The sequence below is a fragment of the Leuresthes tenuis genome, unplaced genomic scaffold (genome assembly GCF_036924035.1).
Source record: "Leuresthes tenuis unplaced genomic scaffold, fLeuTen1.0.hap1 SCAF_2, whole genome shotgun sequence".
NCBI classification, from domain to species: domain Eukaryota; kingdom Metazoa; phylum Chordata; class Actinopteri; order Atheriniformes; family Atherinopsidae; genus Leuresthes; species Leuresthes tenuis.
Window position 1 is genome coordinate 18,771,749 of NW_027325356.1, and position 27,494 is coordinate 18,799,242.

Genomic DNA, 27,494 nt, shown 5'->3' on the forward strand with positions numbered 1-27,494 from the left:
AATAGGTCCTTTCATTCTGATTTGGACATTTCAGAAAAGATAAATAATCAGCCTGGACTGTCTTTGTTGCTGTGAAGTTCTTTTTCTTTTCTTTTTTTTTTCCAAATTCTGTATGATTCTTGAACGCGGTGAATAGGCGTGATTGTGACTCCAATCGTTCGAATGTACGATAGATGACCCTGCACTCAATCAAGAGGAAATGAACGCGGCCGCACTGGCACACGTTCATCCACAGAAAGCACACTTGGAAACCGTCTTGATAGAGCGGTCCGAGAAAATCCTGGAAAGAGCAACATCAAGAATCACATGCTGCTTTGGATAAACACGAGGGTGAATGGTGCTCACTGCTGCCTGTATGCTGGGAAAGAAAGGCAGCTTTATGGAGGTGAACAGAGTCAGGCTTTCAGCGGAGAACAGAAGGTTACAGTCTCACACAACCGTACGCCATTTCATGCCCTCCCACAGGTTGTTTACACATGCATCTGCACTGACCCCGCTGTTAAAGCGAGGGAAACACACACACACACACACACACAGAGAAACTCTCCAGCTCAACGGTTCCAGGTACGAGAGAGACGCACAGGGCTGGGTGGCACAAGATAAGAGCTGATCCATGTGAGGGCTGGAGATAGGTGCATCCAAAGGAGGGAAACCTCCAATAAGAAGAGAATTAGCTGGGCTCTGGGCCACAGTGAACCACTAGAGGGTTTTAAGCCTGCTTTGGCATAGATTTTGGATACGTGGAACTGCACCTGAGGGATTTTTTCCCCCACATTCTCCCACAAGAAATTCCACCATTTAAGATAATTTTTTTTTAAATTCATCTCATTTTCTATTTTGTGGGGATACAATTTTTCAGGAATCTTACTTTCTCAAACGGTCTGCATTAGAAAAAAAAAAAAAAAAAAGACAGCTTCCCTACCAAAACTTTCACTCTTGCCTTTGTTGCAGTTCTCCTCAAAATAAATCAACTATTTTTAGCATAAATACATTTAAAGACCATCTGCAGTTACCCTCACCTAATCCCAGATGTAAAGTTAGGATAGCTACGGTACGTTTGGGGCACTCGTAATGACTACTACTCGTAGTTCGGGCTGTAAACCTGTGGCCTCCATAATCACAGTCCCAACTCCATGCCACTGTTATAGTTGGAGACACTGAGTTGCAGCCGTGCCCAAATGTAATCTTCTCTGCCTATCATCAGTAACCACGTTAAGCCTCAAGTTAAAAAAGCTTCTACGGCCAGGAGCCCACAAACAGCAGATTACTGCAAATCAGAAATTAAAGTGAAGAAGGACACAGGCAGCGAGAGCATGAAGGCAGACAGGCCGGGGCCTTTCAAAGCCAAGAGATTTGCTGTTTCATTAATGCTGATTAATTTAATTCAATCCAGTTCTCTGAAAGTCATCACAGTGGAGGTACACAACTGCTAATGCCATCTGGAGATAACAGTGCAATAAAGCCGTTTTCTTCCCGCAGCACCTTAATCCTGGAGTAGATTTAGTCAGACAAGAGGAATGTCTTGGTGGCAGCTGTGTGTTTTAAGAAGCTAAATCAAATCCAAAACTTTCGGATATGATAGAGACGAGAGTCAAGTTGAAGAAAAACTTCTCAGGTTTGGAAAGCAGAAACAGTAGAAAATTCATATGGCTCGGGATGAAAGCAAAAACAAACGGCCTCTAATGGACTCAGGAGGGGACCGGAGCCAGAGGCTTATTTGGATTTTTGATCAGTTGTTATCAGACAACAAAGGGAGAAAAAAAGAATTGAGCAAGTATAACTTTGTCTTGAAATATTCCCTCACAGCCAACATTTACAGGATATGGAGTGGTGTTGTTTCAGGGAAGTCCAAGGGTCAAAACAGAAGAGAGAGGATTATGGTGTTATCTGCGTAAACTTCTACCTGTTGTCATTAAGCTGTGTGTATCGAGGCTGAGGATCTGGGTCACCGTCATTCACATCATAGCTGGCATCCGGGTCCTTAAAAAAGGCATATATGTAGTTAGATATGTAGTTATTCATTAAATAGCATACATCATCAAAAACTACAGTTCATTTACTCCTTACTGTTCAGCAGCTTCTCAAAGGAAAACAATGTTTCTATATAAAAGCTGTTTGAACGTTTCCATGACAACGTTATACTCACATAGTTCTGCATCAGGTCAGGATGACCCTTCTCTATTCCATCATCTAAGATGGACACCACCACACCTTTACCCGTGTAGCCCAACTGCCACGCAGCTTTGGCGTTTAAGTCACGGTGGTTGCCGTTGTCCTGAGAGAGCGGAGAAAGCAAATGGATTAGGTGGAATCTGAGAGAAGCTGACAAGAATGGGCTTTCTTTTTTTCCAGTTTTTTTAAGCCAAGATGAGTTTTTAAATCAAGACATCGACGCGAAAGGTGCTGTTGTTCTTCTACATTAAAACATTTGCAATTGAAGAGAGAGACAGCATCAGTCAGCAAGGAGAGTCTTTGTTCTGAAAGCATTAGTACCACACTTGCCCTTATTACACTTACCGGGTAGATATAACAAGCAATCAAAGCAAGGGTGAAGTGGATAATGGCACACGGTAATCATCCTGCATGCTTTTTGATAGGCTTCTGACATTTAACTTGACCTTTTATCAGAAGCCACGTCTGGCTTTCTAATAGTTCAAAGCTCTTCCTTTCAAAGTTTACCATTAAAAAGTAATGTGTCTGATGTGTCATTCACAGCTCTTCCCTCTTAGATTTCAGGACCTTGTGAGTGGAGTCTATCAGACAGTATTAAATCAATTTCACAACCTTGCAACATCGCTGACACGTAAGCCATCAAGGAGAAAATCAATTAAAGCTAAAAGTTGTTTTTTTTTCTTGCATTGATGATTCAGATTGAAGTGTCTTTTGTGGCTGACTTATTTCATTTTGAACATTGCTCATCAAGTGAGTGCTTCTGCGTCCTCCCACGATGCCAGCAGTCTTTCAACGTGCTCACTTTATTTCTGCGTCTAGACTCACTAATGATTTATCAGAGGATAGATATCCATTTCATCATTGCCCTGTTTCATCATTAGGAAGAATGTTTGAAAAATATTAGATACTCATTCTAACGATAAATGCTGCTCATTATAGCCATAATAACCTTCGCTGCTTCTTTGCACTTCTGAATATATTTAGATACTTGGAGGGTACACAACTAGCTCCTACGTGGAATTTTAAATGATTAAAAAAAAAGAAGATAAAGAGGAATATAAGTTAGGAGTATTAGTTGGACGTTGCTTAGGCCTATAGTGAAATTTGATTGGCATTTTGAGTCTTCAGAGACTATTGAGTTAATCAAGTAATAAAAATCACAGGAAAATTAACTTAAAACACTAAAAACACTAAACTAGCAGCTTGTCAAGGTCCCACTTCCTGCTCAAACATGGGGAGAAGAGTGTGCTAAAGCAGTCATTTTGAGGAACCGATGATGAAGTCTTTTCTGCATCACCACGAATTTTCTTCTGCCTGAAGCAACCTCACAGTAATGAAGGAAAGGTAGAGCTGAGTAGAAAGTAGAAAGGAGTTGATACTGCTGCGTCTAACAGGCCAACGTATCAGTGGCATTGCTCAAGTCAGATGTGAAAATCAATCCAATAAAAAACCAGACCGGTTCAAGATTAATCGCCCTGTCTCACTGCGCTTTCTCTCTTTGTTACTGTGCTGTTTATAGACTACAGTGAAAAGTCACTTTCTCAAAGCCCCAAAGCCAGGAATCAAACATACTGCGTGTACACAAACGTGCTTTTAAAGTCAATGAGACTTCTTCTGCGCCTTGTTGCAACAGGAAAAGTAAACAGGATTCCACCCAAAAAGAATGGATACTGAATCCATAAGAGTTGGCTTTTGACTCAGTAGAATCACCACAACTCCTCAATTTATAATCACATATTCAGTTTGGGAAGTACACGTAGGCACTGAATCATGTCCAATTAAAACGTGCACAAAGTGTCTTTTCGGTTAAGTGTGTTAATACTCACCAGGTACCACTGATCTCTGTACTTGGGATCTGAAGGTTCTACATTGATATCCCTCTTTTTCCTCTTCTTCACCACCTGTTGCTCTGCCCAAGTCACCTAAAGAAAGAGCACATAAAGAGCAAAACAAAAAAAACAAGTTAATGTTCAGCAAAAAAAAAGAAGAAAACTTAAGCACAAAAAGAGCTGCTCACTCCATTTAAAGGGGTGGGGGGGCTGTTGAAATAGTTATGCACTGGTCATGAGCGTTGTCACCACGTCAAATGGATTATTTGAGATGCTAACTCTCAGCGGGACGACAGCTGACAGGGTGAGATTAGAGGCACAGGGGTATCTGGACTTCTCACTAATGAGACTTGCTGATGAATTCCAGAGGAGGCCAAGGCTAATTAAAATTTTTGGCTGGTGTAAAATGGAACACACCAATTTTATTGAGTACGGGTAGACCTAAACATGTGACCTCACAACAAACAACGAGCACATGTAATAATAACAACACAAAGCCGCTCTGCGGCAGTATTTTCACACTGTGGGACCTCCAGCTGAAAGTGTTGACACAGGCAGAATGCGTACAAGTGAGAATAAACCTGCATATCACTCCCTCTGCAGAACTGCGCTCGCTGTACAGCAAAACATCTGGCAGACAAATTGCTAAGAAGAAACACGTCATGAGGAGGAAGCGCTGCCTGCCACAAGGACAAAGCACCTGATGTGAAGGACAAAGTAAAACACAGCACAGCCCTCTCTTTTTCTATCCATCCTTCTCTCTGCCTCTGCAGATCACTGGAGACCCAAAGTGAGAGAAAAAAGAAACGATGAAGGTCATATGAACTGCTGCACTGAAGCGATGCCAGTTCAACATCCAAAAATAACCTGCAACAGAAAAGAAGAAGAAGAAAAAAAAAAGCCATAATGGAAAAATTTCACTTCAAAGGGCCGCGAGACTTGTGTTTGAGTTGAATCAATCTAAGTGGAGGAGATGTGTTGATCCGATTCATACTGAGAGGATCAGGTCGGCCCCGTGAGGCGTCAGTGTGGCAAAACCCAAGCATGTGCATTTATGCAGCGCTGCAACCAAGAGCCCTCACTTTAGGTCTAAGAAGAAGAAGGGAAAAAAAACATCTGCATCAGCTGCTGCATTCAATTTCCAACTGACGGCCAACATTCATGTGCACTCTGTTGTTAGATGAGAGGAAATGACTATTAATCTGTAGCCAGCAGATCACTGCAGAGATGAAGCAAACAAAGAAGGAAAGAAAACTCTTTCACACACAGCGGCGAATCTCTTCACAATACAAGAGAATACATTAAGAACATGTCCAAACAAATGAAAACTGGCACATTAAGCATTTTTCACTGCGCTGGCGTCGACAGTCTCTGGACATACTTTTGGAAAAAGAGAGGAAATCTTATCAACCGCACATTAAAAAATGAACCCCTCCGTCATACTGCCATGGCAACTCATACTGATAAACTATCTTGCAGATAACACTGAGAAAATAAATCAAAGAGGCATATCATTTTGCAATAAGCGTTTTTCCAAACGTATACTTATATTTTTACCAACAACTGTGCACGACTACAGCAGAGCTCAGATATTAAAAGCCAAGTCGATATCGCTTGTGGCGGCTTTAGATCAAATGGAATCAAATGAATCAATCATTCATACGAGCTGCTGAGACTTAATTCTCTTACAACAACAAAGGCCTCTCTGTTCTAGGAGATACTCACACCCCTTGAGGTTTCACAAAACTATGCCAATGTGACGTTGTAATTACAATGAAAGTTAGAGAACCGGGTTAGCTACAGAGAGGCAGCTGATGGAGCACCGCTCCTCTTTGTCAAGCTTAAACATTGGCTTTGTGTTTAAAGAAAGGGGGCAGGATTCATTAAAACCATCTCCACAGAGAGAATCAGCTAAAACCCACTTCATTCCGAGTTAGAAGAAAGGGGAAAAAAAAAAAACTTTTCTTGTGCGTCATCAGACAAAGTGTGTGACTTCCCCTCTCCCATTTCCTTATCTGTTGTTCAATCACAACTGAAACTTTGGTTTTTACATGTACAAAGGGCAGGTCTGTTCTTTGTAACATTTCCACGGTGATTTTGACAAAACATGAAAAGAAAAGGGACGGCGTGAGAAAGCAAAGTGAAGTAACTTTATGTAGTTTGCACCACCTCATTATCAGTACAAGTGCTTTGATGCAGTGACGCAGGACAAACCAAACTGCAACATGTAGGAAGCTATGTGACGTCTTCTGTTCCGACTTGACCTCAAAGTGTTGCATAAACCTTCACAGCTAACAGAGAAATACTGGTAAAGCAAGCGTGCTAACGTAACAATGGGAACAAAACACTAATCCTTTAAAGGAAATAATAAATCAGTCTATTCACTTTACCCTTTGGCTGATCTGGTTCAAATTACAGGCTCAACGTTAAGTTAGATAACAGGATGGCACTTTAATCACGGCTCACAAACTTTGTGAAAGCATACAGATGAGTATCGATACAGTAGCTGCAATCTCCTTTAAGCTGCAGGGGACACCAGTTATTTACACAAATTTATAGCTGCCGGTGGCCTCGCCGTCATTCACGGCTATTTGTGACGTCCATCAAAATCAAGCTACGGCAAATGAATGTTTCACACACCGCTTCAGGCCCAGTCACAAGGAAATGATAGCACAGATTAGCACCCGGGGAGTGTTCGTCGGGCACGCACACAACAAGGAAGCAGACTCGCAGAAATATGCCTTCCTTGATGGCGCTTTACTGGATTTACCGACCGTATGTCTGGACTTTAGCGTGAATGTGTCACAAACTCTGAGAAAACAAGAAACAACTGGAGTCCCGTCGCTCAGAGCCAAACTTCTAAAGCACAACTAAATTAAACTAAACTAAAAGATTTTCAACTTTGGGCAGCAACAAACATTTCTACTTTTTTCCAGTCTTTTTTCTGTTTGAAATCGTGACAAAGCTCAAAGAATCCCAGAAGTTTAGAAACAGCTTCTTTTTTTTATTATTATTATTATCACAAATGGGCTTTGAAACATGAAAATCGGTCCATTTCATAATCCCAGCTCTATCAAAGAAGAGCCAATGTTCAAACAGACTGCGTTGGCTCGTGCTTAGGTGGAGGAGAGTCTTTCCAATCCAACAAACAGAATGCCCACCTACTCGTTTTGCCCACCCACTGCTTCGTCTTTCTTAATTATACAAACAGAGCATCCTCTCCCTGAGGCCAACTGCAGGCCTAAAATAAAGCATCATCACTGTACAGAAACACACAACCAGTTCAAGCGCAGATTGATATGTTTCTGCAACAGCTTGTTTGACTATAACAAAAGCTGCTATTTTTGCCATACTTCTGAATAAACAGTAAGAAAATACTACACGGAAAAAAAAACGATCGCATTAAAATGAGTGACACATTCATCACCTCTTGAGGCACCACTTGCCTCATTGCGTCTGCCTTCTTTCAGCTCCACCAACCAGGAAAAAACTCCAAAGTGAAATAAAATGCCCACTAAAACAAACAGAACTAAACAGAATAGAGGAGAAAACGGCAGAAGCAGTGGAGGCAGCAGAGGCAGCACAACCCTAAATCTTCAATAGACCCCATTAACAAAGCTCTGTCGTCAGTCTATGAGATCTGGCAGAGGTCCAGCTGGTTTGTAAGTAATTAGACACTCTTCAAAGAGAGTTTATATAGCCCTTTATTTAAGCCTCATCTCAACTAGTTCAAAAAGTTACGCACAGTCTCCTCCAATGTGAAACATATTTGAGGCGTTTTATCTTAAGAGTCATTTGACATAATCTGCTATTGAAAAAGCTTCGATCACACTGATAATTGCGGCGGAGTTGCATAAACGTAATGATGTTTGCGCATGAGAGTGCCGAGGGATTAGAAAAACCTGCAAGTATTGCAGAATCTTTGGAAAAATACAGCAAAAATCGCAGTCAATCCCAGCAAAGTTGACTCTACCGCTTCTTAAGCAGGCCGGAGGACCAGAAACTGCAACGGTCAACATTTCTCCCGAGTTGCTGTGGGGGGAAAAAAAGGAATTCAGCAACAGGAAATGGAGCTGCAATGTTAAAGGAAATCCCAGCGAGGGAGGGAGGGGTGGGGCAGCTCTAAAATGCACGCAAACAAACCCAGCAGAAGTTCTTCTACTCTCAGGGTGCACCTGAGACGCACAGCGTCGCCAGTGGTTACCTTTAAGCGTGCTCCATCACTTCTTTAAGGCTGCCATATTTTGGACAAATAAGACTAAATTATCAGAACCACCTTTCACTTTATACGTTTATCTAAATGACTGGATTCATTTACATGCAAATGTGTTAGTATGAACTCCACAGGTTTACTATAAAGAGTTTGCATGTGTGGCTACAATCTAAAGACGCTCAGACACTGGGCTCACCAGGCTGAGCCAGTCTGCTGAAGTTCACTGATCGTTATTGGCAACGTAAAGTCGCAGCTACTTCAGATGAACCCAACACACTCTGGGCACGCTAACCCACAGAAACGCTCCTAGCGTACTTGTTTAAATGCATTCCCGTTGTTCCTGCGTCGTCAGCCGGTGACCCAAGGAGCAGCCAACGGCTTCAATTATTATTTTTCACTCTGACAGCCGGTGTCAGAGATGTCTCCAGTCTTTTAAAAAAAGAAACTGTTGTGTCTTTGTTTCTGCATAATTCATTACTGAATTGCTCTCAAGAGATCATTAAAACTGAAGTTTTGATTTAGCTGAGGATGAGGAGAATGCGTCTGAATTGAGTCGACGCCTTTTCGCTCTAACTACAGACAAATACTCTCATTTTACAGAATAATCAGGGATGCCAAACAAAATCCCATTTGTGAAAAAGGAAAATCAAAATAAAAGCTGGCGTGCAGTTTTACAGTCATACTATAGTTTGTCCAGCAGGGAGCAGAAATTCAAGTGTTTTTTTTTTTTAATAGATCTTTAGAGCTGGAATAGTTCAGTCAATTACTGCTTCAAAGGAAAATGGCAGAAGGGAAGGTAGGGTGGTCACTAATTGGTGGTGTAATCTGGGCTCCTCCTTTTAGAGCAAAGCTTGGGGCAAGACATTGAACTAATGGTTGGACCAGCACTTCCAATAACATCCCATAAAATGTTGAAGATAAAACAGCTTAATCTGCAGCCGGTTTGAGAATCCTTAATTTTCTAAGCATATGACATCGTTCAAGCCTCCAACTCTGACGTCTCTCTTTATCTTTACACTTTTCCCACACTTCCATCGTCTTTCCCAGCAGGGCGGGACAGACTCATTTTTTCACACAGACCCTTAAATGCTGTTGGAAAAAGAGAAAAACAAAGAAATGCGAGTTCTAAAATTAGCTCACTCGAGGAGGAATGCATTTGTCTGGGGAGCGTTCACAAAGAAATAACAAGTTCTGCTTCGTACTCTCAGGTGAAAAAGGACAAGAGGAGCTGGAGATGTTTTCTGCTCGTGTGAAATAAGCAGAAGAAAAGACAAATGGCAAGTGAGGTATAGTGAGGGTTTGGTCACAGTCACAGGGCGAGATGCGGGGCACAGCCTGGACAGGTCACCAGTCCATTTTATGTATTATATTTTGTTTTTATTTAGCCTCTCCTCCTGTGCAGGACAGCTACTGACATGACTGTGTGACTCATTAACCCTGAATGATCAAACTATTATTCTAAGATGTTAAACGTAATCGTGCAACAGAAACTGCCCCCACTGACTGGAAGACATGCTTCAGGTTGTTGTTGCTTTGTTTTAAATGTGCACAAATAATGCAAACAACCCAAGCTCAAAGCTCCTCCAAAGCTTTTCCTTTTTGGCAATCCCAAAGCATGATTGCGAGATTACATTCCACGGAAAATAAGTTGCCTCAACGGCAGAAATCTGAATAAATGCATAAACTCCAAATACCGTTTTCAGCAGCCTTTCTTCCCAGTAAGACAAAAAAAACATGTTCAAAGCCCAACAGCCACATCTACACAACCACCTCTCGAGGGCATGGATGAAGTCCAGCAGCTGTCTTTAACTGCGTCACAAACAAACCCAAACAGCACTACATTTTACCTGCATTCTTTCCTGAAACCGCCCCCCAAGAAAAAAAAAAGGTCTTACCTTGGGATCGCTTTGAAGACGGACTTGTGTTCCCCTGTGATCTGACAGCGATCTCTTTGCGACTGTGCGATGCCGGAAGTGATAATAATCACCAAATACCTGGAAAGGCAGAGAGATATGATCAGTTGTCACATTAACATTCAAATCTTTGACACTTTCAACACAGCTTTAGTGAGGAATCACATTATTCTGCTTACACGAGTTGTTTAACACATATTTCTATCACCATTGTTGAACAAAACGATACAAAGAAGCAGTTCTTTGAAAAAAAAAATGTAAGTGACTGCATTTTCTGTAAAGACAACATGTATTTTCTGCATTTGGTGGGTTGGGGTTGCGAGTAACCAGTAAGATCAGATGAGATCACATTATTTGTGTAGATAAACTCATTTCCATAATTCATTTGGAGAGCTCAGCTCATTCCTCAACAGCCCTATCCACCCACGGCATGCATGAGCCATGATTTAGAGGTTAGCCTGAGCTAAATCCTATACATGATCTATAACGTTCCCTGGTCAGTCAGTCAATACAGTATGAAATAAAATCACTTCAAATAATGGCCCAGCTGTTTCAGAAGATAACCAAGCACCTGAAGGAGTGAACCAAAGTGGGTCTTAACACTATCGATTGGCTGAAGGAATAAAATTTTACAATCCATTAATAATTCAAATAACTTCTGAATTAAAACTGCTACTGAAAGCCTTTTGAACATGATTGTGAATAACTTTTTTTTTAACTGGTTATCTCATAAAATTTTGGCCTTTGCAAGAAAAAAAAGAAAAGGAGGAACTGCAATTAAATTGGGAGTACAGAAAAAAAATAAACTGCTCTCAGATTTCTGCATGAAAACATGGTAGAAAACGGGAGAAAACACATTTTTGTCTGACAGGGATGTTTTGTGTCTCTGAAAAATGTTGAAGTAGAAATAAAGGTACTGCAGTGTGCACTGCAACATTCCTTCAGTCTAAAAGAGGCACAGATTCCCCCCCCCCCCCTTCCAACCTCCCCTGTTCCCATTTAATCACAGTAAACAGGGCTATTCCAGCCAGACTGACACAAAAAGCCCCTGCACACAAAGCCAGTGGACAATAGGGAAGCAATAACCAAGAGGGAGGACACCCTTCACAGTCACATTCAACTCAGAGACCACCTAAAACCCTAAGCCTGTGTGTGTTTAAAACCATTAAAGAATGAGATCAAAGGAAAATGCTGGATAGAAAAAGGCTTTAAACAACAACGTGCACAGACATTAGCTGATATGACTGTCCGTTTCTTTTCATAAGAAAAGAAGAAAGAAAGAAGCGGGTCCATTGTCATTGCTCAGATAAGAGCCCAGAAGACTGGATTCTGATCCAAGACACGAGTGGAGAGTGGTGGGATCCACAAGCGAAAAGACCTTTCTGAAAGAATGGCCAATTTCAGCTAATCAGCTAATGTGTCTGAAGGTAACCGATCACAGTTAATGCAAAAGCTTTTATGTTTGACATGGACGACACAGGAACAAGGAATTTCAATACTTTGTTAACACGTGCATGTTAATGTGTGGTTCAGCTGAGAAAAACTGAGTATAATGACCGTTTTCACAACAATGCATTAAATGTCGTCAGGATCCGATGTAACTGATGTAAAAGTCACTATGAACAACACAAAAACTGCAATATCTTTTAGACTAAAACTTCAAATGTACTTCAAAACAAAAACATGTGGGAACTTCAAATATTCTATCATTATATGCTAGAATAGATTAAAAAAAAAAGAGAATACACGTGAAACCAATTGCAAGACGTACAGCTCCCTTCAAAAAAGTAGAGACAGACAAACAGCAAACTGGTCAGAGATCGGTTCTCACAACAAAACTGCAGGGGCACCTTCTCTTCCAACCAGATCAACTGTTAACGTAACATATGCGGACACACACACGCACTCGCCTCACTCTACCAAAGGAAGCCCATTCGGCTCCTACTAAATGTGTGCCCTGCGGCTCAATCATCATCTAGCAATCAGCAACACCACTTAAGGTTGTACGTTTTCAACAATTCGATCTCAACACCACCTTGTTTCTGTGGAATTTAACTGCTTTCCACTGGGGGAAAAAAAAAAGGGCCATTTACCACAAATGCATTAAGATGGAAAAATGATGTGGAAACAGACGGATCAGGTGCTGTAACTGACCATTACTGACGAGATAAGCCGGGGACCACTGGAGCGTAACGAGCTGCCCGACGAACGGCCCTTTTTACCAAAGTGAGGCATTAATCCATCAGCCTCATTAAAATGCACAGTAACAGACAGCGGAAAATGACTGTCGGCTGGTTTGTTTGCATGTTTGGTCCCAGCCCGACAGCCGAGTTTACCTTGTGAGAAAGCACTTAACCAAAGGTCTGATGTCTCATCTCCAGCAACTGTTGACACAATCATGTTTTACAGAGAGCCAAACAATGTCTGCAGACAAGCTGGGAAAGAGTTTCAGGCCTGCAGTAAAACAATGGGGAAGCCAACTGATTTTGGAAATTCTTCTCAAGTTCGTCTGCAGACAGAAATTAGGATCGATTCCCCTTTGGATTTGACAGCATTTGATTCATGATGTAGTTTTTTTTGTTTTGTTTTTTTTCACCATGTTTTTGCTTGTGCGGAAGTGAGTCGATAAAAAAATGGAAAAAATAAAAAATAAAAAAATGAATAGAGGCAACAGCGAAACAGCCTCCGAAAATAGTCCAGCAACTTGTTTACATAATGAGGCTGGTGTCTAATTACTTACTGTGGTGAATAGGGAGAACAACGGCACAGACCAACACGGTGGGAGCTGGACATAACAAGCAGCTTCTTTAAAAAAAAAAAAAAAAAAAAACGGGCCACAGCAGTCCGAGTTGTCCCCACACCTGAAAATGGGTTTGCACAGCTGCTCTGTCCCTCTGCCAAACTACCTTACTGAATACATGTTCTCCTCATTGTCTCCTTATTATTTGTCCTACAGCACTCAATCTGCCTCTCCTTACTTACTGACCTTAACTTTTATTTGGCACCTCGGCTGTGTTATGTATGTACGTAATAAGACCGTAAACCCATTGAACAGTTTCTCTAGCCTTTAAGTAACCTTTTAACTTTGAACAAGAGCAACTCGGCTTGCAGCCAAGACAGGCAAACGTGTGGCTAAATTTTGGAGGCTAATATGAGGAAAACACATAAAACAAGTAGGGAACATTTAAACCTTGTACAGCAAGCTCCAGCTTCTTTATTTATCAACAAGCTACCGGGACCCCATTCCTCCACTGTCTTTGTAGAGTAAATAGAGATTATCATTCCTGGCAGAGGCCAGGGTTTACCCCGGTTGATCTGAAGAAGTTAGATTGGTTCATTTCGTTGTGTTGACAAAAATAAGTCGATTATACAAGCTGGTGAAATATGGGACATTTGAGCATGGGGACAGGCAGGATAAACCGATTACTTCAATATCAACAGGGGCTCCACAGCAAGACATTGAGTGCATTTAGTGTTTATTGGCCGACTGAGTTTCAGTGCCGATGTGCCACGTTTCTCTCTTTTAGAGATCATTAACTTTCTGCGGTCCGTTGGATCAGCGCTTGCCTGATTCTTTTGTTTGTCACTTGAAGTTTGATACAACTGATCTCTTATTATGTGGCTTTTAACAACTCTGTTTGAAGACGAATCCCATCAGTCACACACGTTTGGTTTCTGCCTTTCATATACAGCTAAACTGGTCAGTGAAACGCTTTGGAAATGTGAAAATTAGGATAAGTTAGAAGATTTTGTGAAATCAGTGGTGTTAAATACTGGCTTCTGTGTTGAGAAGCTGACTGAAATGAAAATGGTTCCGCTTACTTTAGCCATTGGTGATAAAAATGTAAACATAAAAGGAGCCAACTCTGCATCAAAAGCCTTGCTGTGCTGACACTTCAACTATCACCTTAGGGGTGACGTCTCTGTTCACATCCTATCCAGACTCATTCTTTTTGTAATGGAACCTTTGGGGAACTATTGGTTATCAATAAAGCGTGTCGAGGGCATTTACACCGAACAAGTGAAGACAATGCAGATAAAACGCAGCTGTAGCCACTGACAATAGTGACACTTCAAAATATGGATGCCGCTTTAAATACGCCTTTCCTCTACTCAGCAAGGTTTCTCCCCTGAGTTATGGCACTGATTAACTGGTGTCACAGTGAAGCTGACATGATATATCCAAAAGCTCAAAAGCAATCAATGCATTGTTTTATCCTATCTGACATTTACTTGAAAATGTGTCGATTTAATTAAGACATATGTGGTCATTTTGGCTTACAGAACAGTGAGGAAAACAAGGAGCAGAACAGGCGTTACGGCCCGTCGCTCAGTTGTGGCGATGCTGGGGTGATCGTGTGAGGCATGAATACGTTTACGTGTCTGCAACACTAAGAGTCCCGCCTGACGAACAGCGGGATTTCTTGTTAATGGTTAGTGAAGGCTTGTGTAATTTAGGGAAACTTGTTGGCGCAGCTTTAAAGTTGACATGCTGTGTGGCGATGCAACGCTGGAAAACCTCATGAATTTTTTTTACAACTCATTCACTTCTGAGCACACAGCAAACACAGCTGCTGCACCTCGGCTTAGATACAGAGTGACAACACTGATTTAATCAAATTAAAGACTGATTTTTCAAGTTCATGTTCATTCCAAGCTAAGGAGATTAGAGTAACACAGCGCATGAATATAATAAATGAAAATCATGATCAGTCAACTCAGCCACTGCAGCACACCTCCACTTTCCTGACAAGATGAGCACCAAAAAAATAAAATTTACAGCGTCATAGCAAAGCTGTGTCAGGGCTCTGAGCTCGTGGGTCGATGGGACCTGCTCTCAGATGACTAACTCTTTGTAATGTCCTTATGGTGGGGCGAAGGTGGTCAGGTCAGAGAAAGACAACACAAATAAATGGTGGCAAAGGTCAAGAGCCAAACACCAAAGCCCCATCGACACAGTTTGCACAGCCAATCATAATCAGTTTAATCAAAAGTCAACGCATGTGAGAAGCAGACACACAATCACTCCGTTAAAACGTGTTGCCTTAAACGGAAAAAACAAAACAAAACAACGGCACCCGTGTCTGGATAAGGCAGGTCATGGAAACATTCCCTTCAGCGATTCCAAGCCACACTTGATTCCCTCACGGGGTTCTCACATGTCGGCAGTGTTTACTTCCCAAAAGAGGAAAAAAAAAAAAAAAAAAGGGTATTGACAAGGCATAAGGAAAGAACACCCTGAACCCTCTGGCCTATGATCTAATACGATAATTCCTCATTTGTGACGACTCATTTGTGAAGACTCATCGTGTCAGATGAAAAATTTTGCCTCGGGATGGAGTTCGATTTAATCTCAGAGAATGAGTTTGTTCCTGAGCGGAGACACACTGATACCTCTGGCCTCAGTCTGAAAAGGATTTCTCAAAATGTTCCCTGAGAGCAGAAAACTGCTTCAAGAAGGGAGTCAGCGGAAACATTTCAACTGTTTAGTGTCTCTGAGATAAAGATTTGGGGTCTTTAGAAGTTTAAAAAAAAAAAAAAAAAGAGTAAGTTCTTCTCATGGTTCTGATCTCAGACCAGCAACTAAGTGTTTGTCATATGCATTTGCCTCGAATCAACTGAAAAAAGGATTAGAGATGTGTGCTCCTTTTTTTTGATCTGTTACTCGTGAAAATAATGTTTCCTGTCTGGGAAAAAAATGGCTGACAACAAAACATCCTGCAACAGACGCATTGTTCATCAGACTTTTATTTTTCTGTAATCTGCACCAAGCATTTCCCTCGCTGCACAGTCCAGTTCGTTTGTCCTTCAGCAGCCAATTCTCACGTTGACTCGAGCGGTCTTCCAAAGGGAGCTGATGACACCGATGTTAAACTCATTAACTGCTAATAATGGCACATGATGTCTCCTAATACTGGACAAAAGACTAAATTAGAAACGTAGGCGCGCAAAAGCCGTGCGCTTGGTGTGATAAAATAACTCGAGGAAGGTAAAATAACACCAAAACTAAAAAGAAATTAGTGCGATCAATCAAAAAGCCTGTTTACACAGCGGTTCTGCCAGATCTTCTCTTTCACTGTGCAGCACACAGTAAGAGCACATCTCATGCTCCAAAAGCTGCAATAAATAACCAGACCTACGCGTCTTTGTAGACGGATACAGCAGGAAAGGCTTTTTCATGCATACGCGTTTTGTTTTCTGAAAGTTATTTGTTTAATTCAAAGGTTGAAATGGAATTTTAGGCAATCCAACATAAATAAATGGTGGAAAATCAAGAGGAGCTGTTCCCACAGCAGACGACTGTGCGATCGGCATCACAGAACTTCGATCATGCTGAATCTCTAATCACTCTCCGGCGATCTCTCTGACAGCCGGAGACAAACGACTTTTTGTGACCAGTCTGCTGGAAATCAAAGGTCATCCCATTAGAGTCAAATTAACAGTTGAGAGATAATCTCTCCAAGCACGTCCCTGTGTCTCATGCAGATGCCTTGATGAGCTCATCCTCATTAGTGGACTGAATCCATCGCTGACTGGCCTGAGAGAGCGTGAGTGTTGTCGTATATGGAAGGAGGGGTGGTGGGGGAATCTGGCATTGAGAGACAGCTCAGCTGAAATGGAGGAAATTGGAGAGGGACGGGGAGGAAGCAGGTTTTTATCACGAGGGAGGCAGTTTTATCACGGGGAGAGGAGACAGCATGATTGCCTCTGACACTGTGAGGATACACTAAATCGAATGGAAGTCTTAAATCTGTATTAAACCATCAGCTAAACTGACCAGTTTCTAATTTAAAATGGGAAATGTGCTATTTAAAGCTGGAGATACCGAGGAGACCGTTCGTCCTATCTGGGTTACCCGTTGTTATTTTTTTTATTCCTTCGTATTCCCACGGCCAACTATAACAGGGCTGCACCCAAAAAATAGCTGACTCAGCTTTAGGCGATAGTAAAAAATCTTGGTTGGACAAACTTTCATTGGTTGATTCACTTTTGGGATGAGGTGGGGTGGTTTCGGTACTTTGCAATGAACTTACTGCATGGATAAGAAGCAACAGAATAATTCAATTTTCCTTTCTCACGTTCAGATTATCTGGCTACAGTGAACAAGCTGCAGCGTGTCCGTGTGATGATCATGTAATGTAAGGCAGATATAAAGTCTCCCTCACTGTGCTTTAGGGAGCAAACAGGCACCGTCCCACACAGAAAATCCCTCAAGTTTGTTTGAAATGTTGCTACGTTTCTCTTCTTTTTCTTTTTTTTTTTTTTTTTTTTTTTAATTATAAAGACTTACTATATAAGGGGGTCTTTTAAAATAAGTCTTAAAGTCTGTAAATCAAGTTGCTGACAAAGTAATCTAATAAGCATTCCTCTGTGCATGTGCATGATGTATTGATTCAGTGTGCAAGAGGGGGGGGGACTGATGTAACGTGGGGGCTGAATTGAAGCGCTGCACACAGCCAACGTTTGCATGCAAAAACCCCATATCAGCCCACTTTTTCTATAAAGAAGCAGCACATAAAACATGTAATCTGCACCAAATTTAACACGAACGATCACTGTCCCATACAGAAAAAAACCACACGTCAATAATGTTTCATCACCAAAGCCCCATCCTCCCTAAGCAGGAATTCACAGGGTTTATGCTATTAGATGAACTAAAAAGCCACTCCAAAATATACATTTCAAACTGTGGTCAGTAGCTCCTTAATGTTTTCAATACGCCTCAGTCTCGATGTAATCCTTATTTAAGAGGTTTCCTGTTAAATGACCCGTCCTTCACCATGAAACAGAAAGCTGAAGTTACTCAGAAGTGCACACAACTCATATTCTGCACGACTGAAAATGGTCTCGGACCGATATGTCTGCATGTCACATTAACATTCTCACTGACTTCATAACAACGCTGTTCCATATGTAGCATCTATGTGGGGGAAAATTATGTTTGGAGATCAATGGCCAAGAAAAAAGCATCCGTTTATGAAAGTAGGATAGTTTTGAGGGGATTTTTTTCAACATTGTAATTACAAAGTAAAGAGAAATTTAGGCCTCCTAATTTACAGGAAATAAAATTTGTTCCGAATTGAAGATGGGTTCTTGATAAATTGTTTCAGCCAATTTATTTTGAAAGTATTATTTAAAGTGTAAAAGTCTAAAAAGTTAAGGCCACCATTATCATATGAGTTAATTATTGCTGATTTTTTTAATATAGTGGTTTCTGTTCCTCCATATAAAGTTTAATAACATCTTGATAATATATTTTGAGACCTTTTTGTTAACATCGAGAGATAAAGCAACATGTAAGACAGGATATACGCATCAAAACATTCTTTAATAGCAGCGTGTACGTCGTCACTAGCAGCGCCCATATTTTGAAAACAGTTCTTCCGGTTTAAAAGACGGACCAACACCAGTTCCATCAGCGAGGGTACCTTCCTTGTCCGTTTTGGTTAATGTCGTTGCGTTTTCTCTTTCGCGTTGTGATTTGCACTTCTGGGCCACCGTAGTTTTGAGTACTAAATCAAAACAAGAGCTTCTAAATCTATAAATTCTAAAAGTGAAAGGAAGCGAACGGTAGGGTCTTTATTTCAAAGGCCAGGTTTTTTAATAACCTGTTGAATATCCCCCCCCCCCCCCCCCCCCCCCCCCCCCCACACACACACACACACTTTCCCACAAGAAACACACACGCCCCCACACACACACACACACACAGTCGACGAATGAGGTGCAAAAGGTGACCCTCAGTGGGATAAGAGCTAATAAGATTCAACTCCGCCGTCTTATTTCTATCTACTCTTTTTAATCTTGGAGCAAAGATAGAGTGCTGCTGATGGACAGAAATCCCAAACAGGTTCTTCCCACCCCCGCTGAGAGACTACGTTGGCCATTTGAGAAGGCTTCACTCTCTTAGTTCCCCTCTCAATCTAAAACATTTCCCTCACTGTCCTCTGTGTCCACAAAGGACTAGCCACTTTTATCTCTATAGTCATCCCACCACCACAGGCAGAGAAGCCCTCTGCACCTCAATTTAATGTACCGTCACAAGGGTCTCCCAAAAGTGCACAGTGAGAGCACTTTGAGAATGACTTTGAGGAAAATGAAGAGGACGCCTTGCTTCCATATTGTCAGGACCCCTTTTCAGCTGCACACTTCTTTCCATTAATGTAGCGGCAACTCAATGTGTCAGTGTCACGTCTGAATGAAAACGCTGGTGGTGGTCTGTAAAAAGTGGCATCAGCAGCCACACTCAGTTGGACCGGGCAAAATACACACACCATGTTCAACACAGCAAGTCTTACCTGCAAGCGGTCACATTAACGCAGAGTCACAGCCAATTAAGGCAGGTCTTAACTTGGCATATGACCTGCTTTTCAGAGTCTAAACGGTCCCATTCGATAAATAAAGAAATGCATATCAGTGCTGTCCAAACGTTACTGCTTCATAGTTTTCCTACAGTTGTTTGGCGCTGTGGCTCAGCTTTTAATTTACAGCCAATGACTGAAATATGCCAATGATTGTTCTACTGTATTGTGGTTTGATAGGCACACAGTGGACAGCGCGGAGTCCGCGGTAGAGGCAGTGAACCCAAGTGACACGAACGATGTTTTTCGAAAGTTAGAGTGAACGCTGCTGCACGTGTTCGATAAGCTCAAACACCGCTGTTCCGATTCACTGCCAGTATGTTTGACGTATTTCACGCATCCACAAAGGACCATTTTGGGCTAATTTCACTGCAATATTATAAAATCAAATAAGACTGATATTTTAATTCACTTTATATACCGTCCAGTCATGTGGAAATGTGGAGTCCTGCACACGGACCAACGGCTCGATCACCGTCATGCGTGTGTTTCAGTGAGCTCATGGGAATCTTTGACAGTGGCAATCCCCGTTGAAATAACAAATACCATCATTTTAACAGACTTATGAAGCCATTAATGATATACATCAAATGTCTGATGTGGGTTAATGCATCTCATTAGTTTTTATTTGTTGGGTCAACACTGGTTTTGTTATTCCAAACATGTCCTTGTGCACCGCTGCTGACATGAAACTGAGCAACAAACCCGATCTATTGCTGCCAGCGCCCAAAAGTAAACAGGATACAGTATGTTGGTCCCTGTCACGCTCGAGAAAATAAAAAGTTTATGATTCATCGTGCTTTCTTTTCTCTGCATCAGTGAAGCTCGGTGAAACACGGCACACAAAACAAGAGCCACCGAGCAGATGGAAAAGGGAAAGGCCCTTCAACACGGTTGTTACTGTTGGCGTTTCCATTGAGAGCGGATCGAGTTAAGTTCAGTTTTGACAATGTGGCATCTTAGAAGAGGAGAGGACTGGAAGGGCTGGAGAAAGTGATAAAGTTTTTACTTCTGACAGGAAAAACATAAAGAGAGTGAGAGATTCTGTGAGAGATTTATACACTGGAACGCAAAACAAACTTTATTATGCCCAATATTCTTTCACAGCACCCCAGGCCTTTTAAAAACAACAAGCAGACAACAGATTAAGACTCTGTATGGCATCCATAGCACACCTTCGTGATTATGGAAAAAATTGCTAAGTACATAATTTTGGCTTAACAGCTGACAGTCTAATCAGTCACTAATTATCTGCAGTGTTATGGTCTTGTCTGAGGAAACACTACAGGCAAGGGCTTTCTGCCTCAATAATAACATCACAAAGATGCCAATTTGGATCAATTCCTGTTATCTCAGCAGACTGCATTTGACACTGTCATGTTCAGCTGGCGCCCGACTTTGAAAAACTGACTTTTCAGCTCGTTTCAATCTATTTCAACTTCAATTTCACAGAAAAACACGCAGCAACAGGCAAGAGAGTGAGGGTGGCAAAAACTGATCCTGTGACCACCTGGAACAGGTTGTGAAACTACAATTTTTCAAAAATGCTACTTTCTAGTAACTACAAAACGTGACGCAGTAGCAGTTTATACATGTACAATGAGGCCACGCCCATTCTCCAATTATCTGGTAGAGATTACATATTTCAAGCCATTTACTGGCATGTAGGTTTCCTGTAAATAAACTACATAACAAATGTGAGCATTACCAGGAAACAGCCACAGATTACCTCTGAAAGCACTTTCGATATTCATCTGTGAAAGAAAAAAAAAACCCAGAGGACATCCTGTGAAAGGATCAGTTCCACGATACATCACTTAGATATTACAGGTTGTAAGATTGTTGCGGCAAAGTCTTGTGCAATAATGGCCGGCTGGATACGGATAAGGAATAAGGAAAACACTTTCCCGTTTGAAGAAAGATTAATCATCACAGAACACAATGAGAAAATGCCTCAGATGTAATGTGATCAAACGCTCCTATTTATTCATATGGCCAACTGTAAAAACAAGTGACTGCGTCTTCTTCTGATTCCCGGGGCACAAGCAGGCTGAAACTGATGAGAAGAGGCAAGGGAAAAATTAAAAGACTGACACTGACGGCGTGGCTTTATCGTAACTGACCCGGTTTTGTCTGACAATAATCATTACCAATATAAATGTGAGTCATATGCAGTCTATATTGGAAATCCTCTTTTAGTCAGGACACAGCGAGGATAGCCAATAGATTCTGTAATTATAGTCAGCCATTGAAGACTAAACGGTTGAAGACCGTGGGCCTGAGAGGTGGACCTATACAAGCTTTTGCCTCTTAATCGGGGCGGGTTACGTGGTGTCGGTGAAAGGCGATACGCTGTTGAAATGGCTTTAGACGCTGTGGCGTCATCCAGCTTTTAAAAACACTCTATGATGTGCAGGGAATGTAAAACAAAAGCTTCAAAGGGCGTCTTTTAAACTACTGCTGACACAGAAGAGTTAATAAATTAAAAGGTTTATTAGCTTCACAGTTTAAATCTAGACTGCAAAGTGTCCTGTGCATTTAACAGCTTGATCACAATGATCTGTGGCTTCGGGTTATTTCAAGAATGAGTGAAAACACCGTCAATGGAAATTGATCAGAGGTGAAATGAGCAGTGATCGGTGATAAAGCTCGAGAAATTGGGCCATGATTTGTTTGTTTGTAAAGACACAGAAGTTACTCAAGCTGTGTTGCAACCATTACTGCTTTTTTACTCACTCTTAACATGAGCTTGATATGTTAATTCGAGAGGGTGAAAGTAAAATAATTATAATTCCTCTATCCTTCGCAGTGTGAATAAATAGTCTCTTCTAACCAAATAATTCAGCAATAGGAAGAAGAAATGTTGAATGCGACCTCTGCACATAATTATTCATAGCAGACAGCAACATGCGGCAAAACAACTCTGGTCTCATCTACATTATGGGAATGAAAAGCAGTCACTGCCTTGTCAAGGAACATTAAACGCATATGACATGGCTGCCTTTATTTCAGCAACCTGTCAAATAAAGCTGCACTTGGTCTGGCATGAAAATGACATCAATCAGCGGTCGTTCCAGAGAATGGAGAGTGTACAGACATTAGGAAGTGTATTGCCTTGCATATTATATGCAATTTTTGGCACCGAAAACATCCCAACCAAGCCCAGCAGCAATATAGTTAATGTAACACAACACAAGTGTGTGGAGAAAACTGATGAATTACCAAAAGCAGTCATGAGCATAGCTTGTTTGCTCACTTAACTAGCTTCAACATCAGAACACATGTTCCTCAAACTGCACGCTGTGTGCCGCCGAAATGAGCTGTTCCACCACATTCTACAGCTCATCAGTGCAGCGTTCTTTGGAGCAAGTTGCTTTAAGAGCGACTGGTTTACTAATCTGTGTGAACACACATTGAATTTTGCAGAGTTTGGGAGAGGCCTGAGCGCGCGATCCAACACGATCAATTAAAATGTATCGATGTTCATTTTCTCAACTGTCTCACCAGAGTTCCCCCGACAACAACATTCTTGCCCGGCAACTACAGTCCTCCTGCTTTTCTCAGCCTTCTCTGCTCACAGAAGACACAGTGAGAAAGATAGCACAGGTGTGAGGCAAAGGTCTAAAATTGGACATTGGTTAAAAACAGCATGGCAGATTTGACTGTATTGCTGGATGGGTTCTAATGCTGCATGACATGCTCAGCATTGTTTCTGCAGACAGACTCTGAGCCGTTCTCTTTCCCCACTTCCTTCTCAATATCAACTCACAGCGGGCGAGACCGAAAACAGCAGAGCTGCACATAACGCAGAGGCTGAGTGCAGGCATCGACTTTACAGCGGCATCAATTCATACTGTAGATATTTTACTTTTCCCAGCGGGAGGTTTGATTGACAAAAAAAAATAATCAATACAATACAATACAATACAAAGACTCACAACTGAAACTCAAACCAAGATCAAAAGCTCAACTCTCTTGCTCCCTGTGCATTTCCATTAAATTCAGATACCTGTCATATACCTCTACATTCCAACCATAAAGCTTTTATTGAGCACACACTGTACTGTACATGTGTGGTTAAGGAGGTTTTACAGTTGTGTGTTAAAGGGGAGCAGCAGCTTAACAAAGTCAGTGCTGTGGGCTACATCGCAGCTGACATACACCTTTACAAACGTGTATATAATCTGTGGCTTCGGAATGAGTGAAAACAGCGTCAATGGAAATTGATCAGAGGTGAAATGAGCAGGGATCAGTGAAAAAGCTCGAGAAATTGGGCTATGATGGGACCGAGTCTTCCCTGAAAATGTTGAGAGGTGAAGATGTCAGAAAAAAATTTAAATTAGCTCAATTATCTCACAGTAAATGAGGGGATACAAACGTACTGCCTACAAAACAGCTGTTTCTCAGGATGTATAAGAGACAGGAATGCACGTTATTAATGAAAATAAACAGATAAAGTAAACTCATTCACTGTGAGGGCTTCAACTGAAGCACCACACACTTAAAGGGGAACTCCTGTATTTTTAAACCTAGACCTTATTTCTGGCATGAAATCCGTTTATCTACTCACCGAGAACAGTTTGGCGAAAGTCTGCGTCCTTCGGAAGCTATTTAGATAACTGGCGATCGGCGTATATCCATAAAACTGAGTGAACAGGGCAGGGACGATGCAGCCTCTGAATAAGGCATTATCTGTCTTTATTTCACCAATATTTCAAGACGAATGAATGAACGAACGTGTACTATAGCTCTGTTAGCTCATAGGTGCTGTTATGTGGCTACTTGCAGCTATAGGAGAGCTAACGGAGGGATTTCTCCACAGGCACTCTCCTGTGCCTGTTTAAAAACCAAAGCTTAAGAAGACAGAATACCAATCTCACACTTCCTTAAATGGATTCTGTTGAATTTACAAATATTAAAACTTGGAGAACAACTGCGTATTTTGAATTTATGTTGATCTTGTTTGTATTTAAACAGACATAAGCCCATTTATCTGGTTCGCAACTAACTATCAGACTTTTTCGCTCAGTATCATAGAGCACAAAAGGGAAACAACAACAGCAGAACTGATTCTGAACCGAAGAATCAGTCACTGGGTTGAATATGACCCGACATATGCCCTCCTCGTAGGCTCAGTAAGGGTTGGTGTGTGTGTCTGTGTGTGCGTCTTGTGAAGGCATTTCAGGTCACACAGCTCAGCTCAGGGGACCGTACAGTATGAGGTTCTGAAGAGAATAAAACTGCCCCGTTGCATCCCACAACTGCTAGATTCAGCTTTCTGGTGTGTCAAACCACACTGCTGCATGGTGGCTGGTACAATAGCAGGGGGAGCTGACCACAACCATTTCCTTGAGTCCTTAACAACACTGTCAGTGCATGCTTGTCTGTTATTTATGTGATTACATTGCTCCCTCTTCTCATAACTCACATCTGGTTCACTTTCCCCGAGCACGTAGAGTTGCATTTTTACATATAGCCTCATTAGGGCATTTAGTGTAATTTAGAAAGACCCCATAAAACGGCATTATTTATGGTTCCCTGGAATTGCTTTCACGTTCCCCGTTTCCTGTAAACTTAAGAAATGAGTTAGACCAGTGTGAGCGGGTAATGTAAGCTGGGGCAACTAGGAAGACGGAAAAACAGCCAAAAATAGACAAACAAGCCAAACTGGTACCAAACAAGCATAATAAAAGGCTTCAGACTGTGTTATGTGCAGATGGTTTTGGGGGGGGTTACGATATCACCAGTATTATAGGTCTGGAAAGCAGTGGGAGGCTCGCAGTTTTCTGTGGACTAAACACTGAACCCACTTGTTGGGAAAAGTCCCTCAGAGCTCAGCTGAGCACAGGACTCAGCTATTTCCAATGCACCATAATTGCAGCTCTCTTGGTTTACTTTGTGTATTGGAAAGACGTGGGACGGCGGCTCTAGACTCAGGGAAACCTGGGAACTGGAGTACCTCCACACAGGCCAAGACGAACAAGAACTGAATTAGTCTGGACCGCTGCCCCAAGAATGAGAATGAGCCACTGAGGCTGACCATCTATAGCCCTCACCACAGCATCCTGTCCAAAACATTGGTAGCGTTCCCTGAACTGAAGCAGCCTTCAGAGAAACAAGATCCAAACAGATGGACACTTTTCACAAAACAACCCTCTTCAGTGCATTTACTGGGCAGACAGTTCTCTGCACAAACAAAGCAGGAATCCAAACATTTTGTGATTGTGAGGAATCTTGTCCACGTATTCTAAGATAAGCTACAGTGAACGGTGCCTGTTATGCACATCAGCATTAACTCCTTGGTACCGTTTTGCAGTTAAGTTCAGCAAATAACAGTCACAAATTTCCAAAAAACAAACACCATTAATAGACCTTGCAGTAGGGATGTTCCTAATGACTTATTTCCAAATTAAAACTTTAATATAAACTAAGAGATTAGAGTAAAGGTAAGGCAATACTCGCAAAACTGTCCACACTTAGCACAGTTTAAAGGAGAAGGAATCTAGGAAGCAATATTAGTCCCACCGCAGGTATATTGTCATTTTATAGATCAAGATACGGCAAATCTGCTCCTTTTTAAAACCAATTTCATCTGCCATTAGCACAAGGGGAGAGGAGGCGTGGCCTCGGCTACAGGCTGAGAGATATCGTTGAACTGCCTTTAACGGAGGAGCTCTTCAGGGGATGACTTGCATGGGCAACAACGTCTAATTTCCTATTCGGCAAAAAGTCAACATCTCAGTTGAAGGAGGTCTACAGAAAATAAAATGGACAAAAGTATGTGATGCCATATGTATATCTACACTATTGCTAAAATGCTGTCGTTCCTGCAAATGAGTTGTTTAAAGCTGGCTTTAGTTTGATAAAAGATGCACAGCAGCTTGGTTAACGTATGAATTTAATCTAATATTTGACCTTGAACACATTTGCTCCACCAATATAAGGCATTTGGCAAATTCAATTACGTGAAATACAATTAACTTGTTTAAGCTGCTCATTAGGTTGCTGCTTCCAGCTTCTTCAGTTAAATGGATTTGCCCCTTTTCTCCGTTTTAAACAACTGTGAGACAGCTTGAGACGCTAAACGATAAAATAACTGTCATTAACTGCAACCCTTGAAACGTGGTACATTATAGCAAAAAATCTGCATCAGAAAAAAAAAATGTATTGTGGGTTTTATTTGAGTCAGATCCACTCGTCTTTAAGTAAAAGACAAAAAGAAAACTGTGTCTGAATTTTTTCAAAGTGCAAAATAAGATACAGAAACTGCACATGTTCTTACCAGCAGCCAAGACCCAGATACACATATAAAAGTATCATTCTCGATCCAACGAGCCAGCAGCAAACTCCCACAGTTGAAAACCAAACACATAAAGCATCCAAGTTAGTCAGCATGCCTTCAGTCAGCAAAACCATCATAGACAATAAAGCAGATAGCAAGCATCCAGGGATTCAATTTCACCAACATCTGATGAGGTGAGGGGCTGGGGGGGGGCTGCAACTCACTGATGTAAAGCTTGCATCAGCAATAAAATATTCATGACCACTTGAACACCCACAATAACAACTGATGCTGTACGCAGATGTGATAAATTCTACTTCCTTTGCAACATGGATAGATGACCTAGAAAGGAGTCCTGTAGAGCCCGTCGCCGCGCGACTGCTGGCGTTTTAACCAGCCAACTTTGAGGAGGCTCGGTGGAAAGAGAAGAGATCCATCACATCAATAAAACAGATGATATAACATACAGGAAAGACAAACACTCATTTTTCAAGGGGAATTAGAAAATATAAACTCTACCTCGAGCACATTTAAATGGAGTCTCTGCCAAGCTGGCGGGAAAACAAAATATTACTAGAAACACTCAAAAACAAACAAGCTGCCTACTCAGAGTGCAGAGCTGCGAGGAGAGAACAGCCTGGTGAAAGCTCAAGAAGGAATTTGAGAAGCAACAAAAAGGACAAACGCTTTTGGGGTTTTTTTTTTGTGCCCATCAGTGTTTCT

General features: G+C 41.6%; 1 protein-coding gene across 5 annotated transcripts in view; it reads right to left on the reverse strand.

Moving 5' to 3' along the window:
* furina (furin (paired basic amino acid cleaving enzyme) a) overlaps positions 1-27,494 on the reverse strand; it is a 70,929-nt gene that overhangs the window by 24,288 nt on the left and 19,147 nt on the right. For all 5 annotated transcript variants that reach the window (XM_072380473.1, XM_072380474.1, XM_072380477.1 and 2 more), the window contains exons 3-6: positions 10,110-10,208; positions 3,999-4,094; positions 2,147-2,275; positions 1,904-1,980 (exon numbers count right to left, since the gene is read on the reverse strand). In XM_072380473.1, the coding sequence (XP_072236574.1) occupies positions 1,904-1,980; positions 2,147-2,275; positions 3,999-4,094; positions 10,110-10,208 (401 nt within the window). The remainder of the gene's footprint in view (positions 1-1,903; positions 1,981-2,146; positions 2,276-3,998; positions 4,095-10,109; positions 10,209-27,494) is intronic.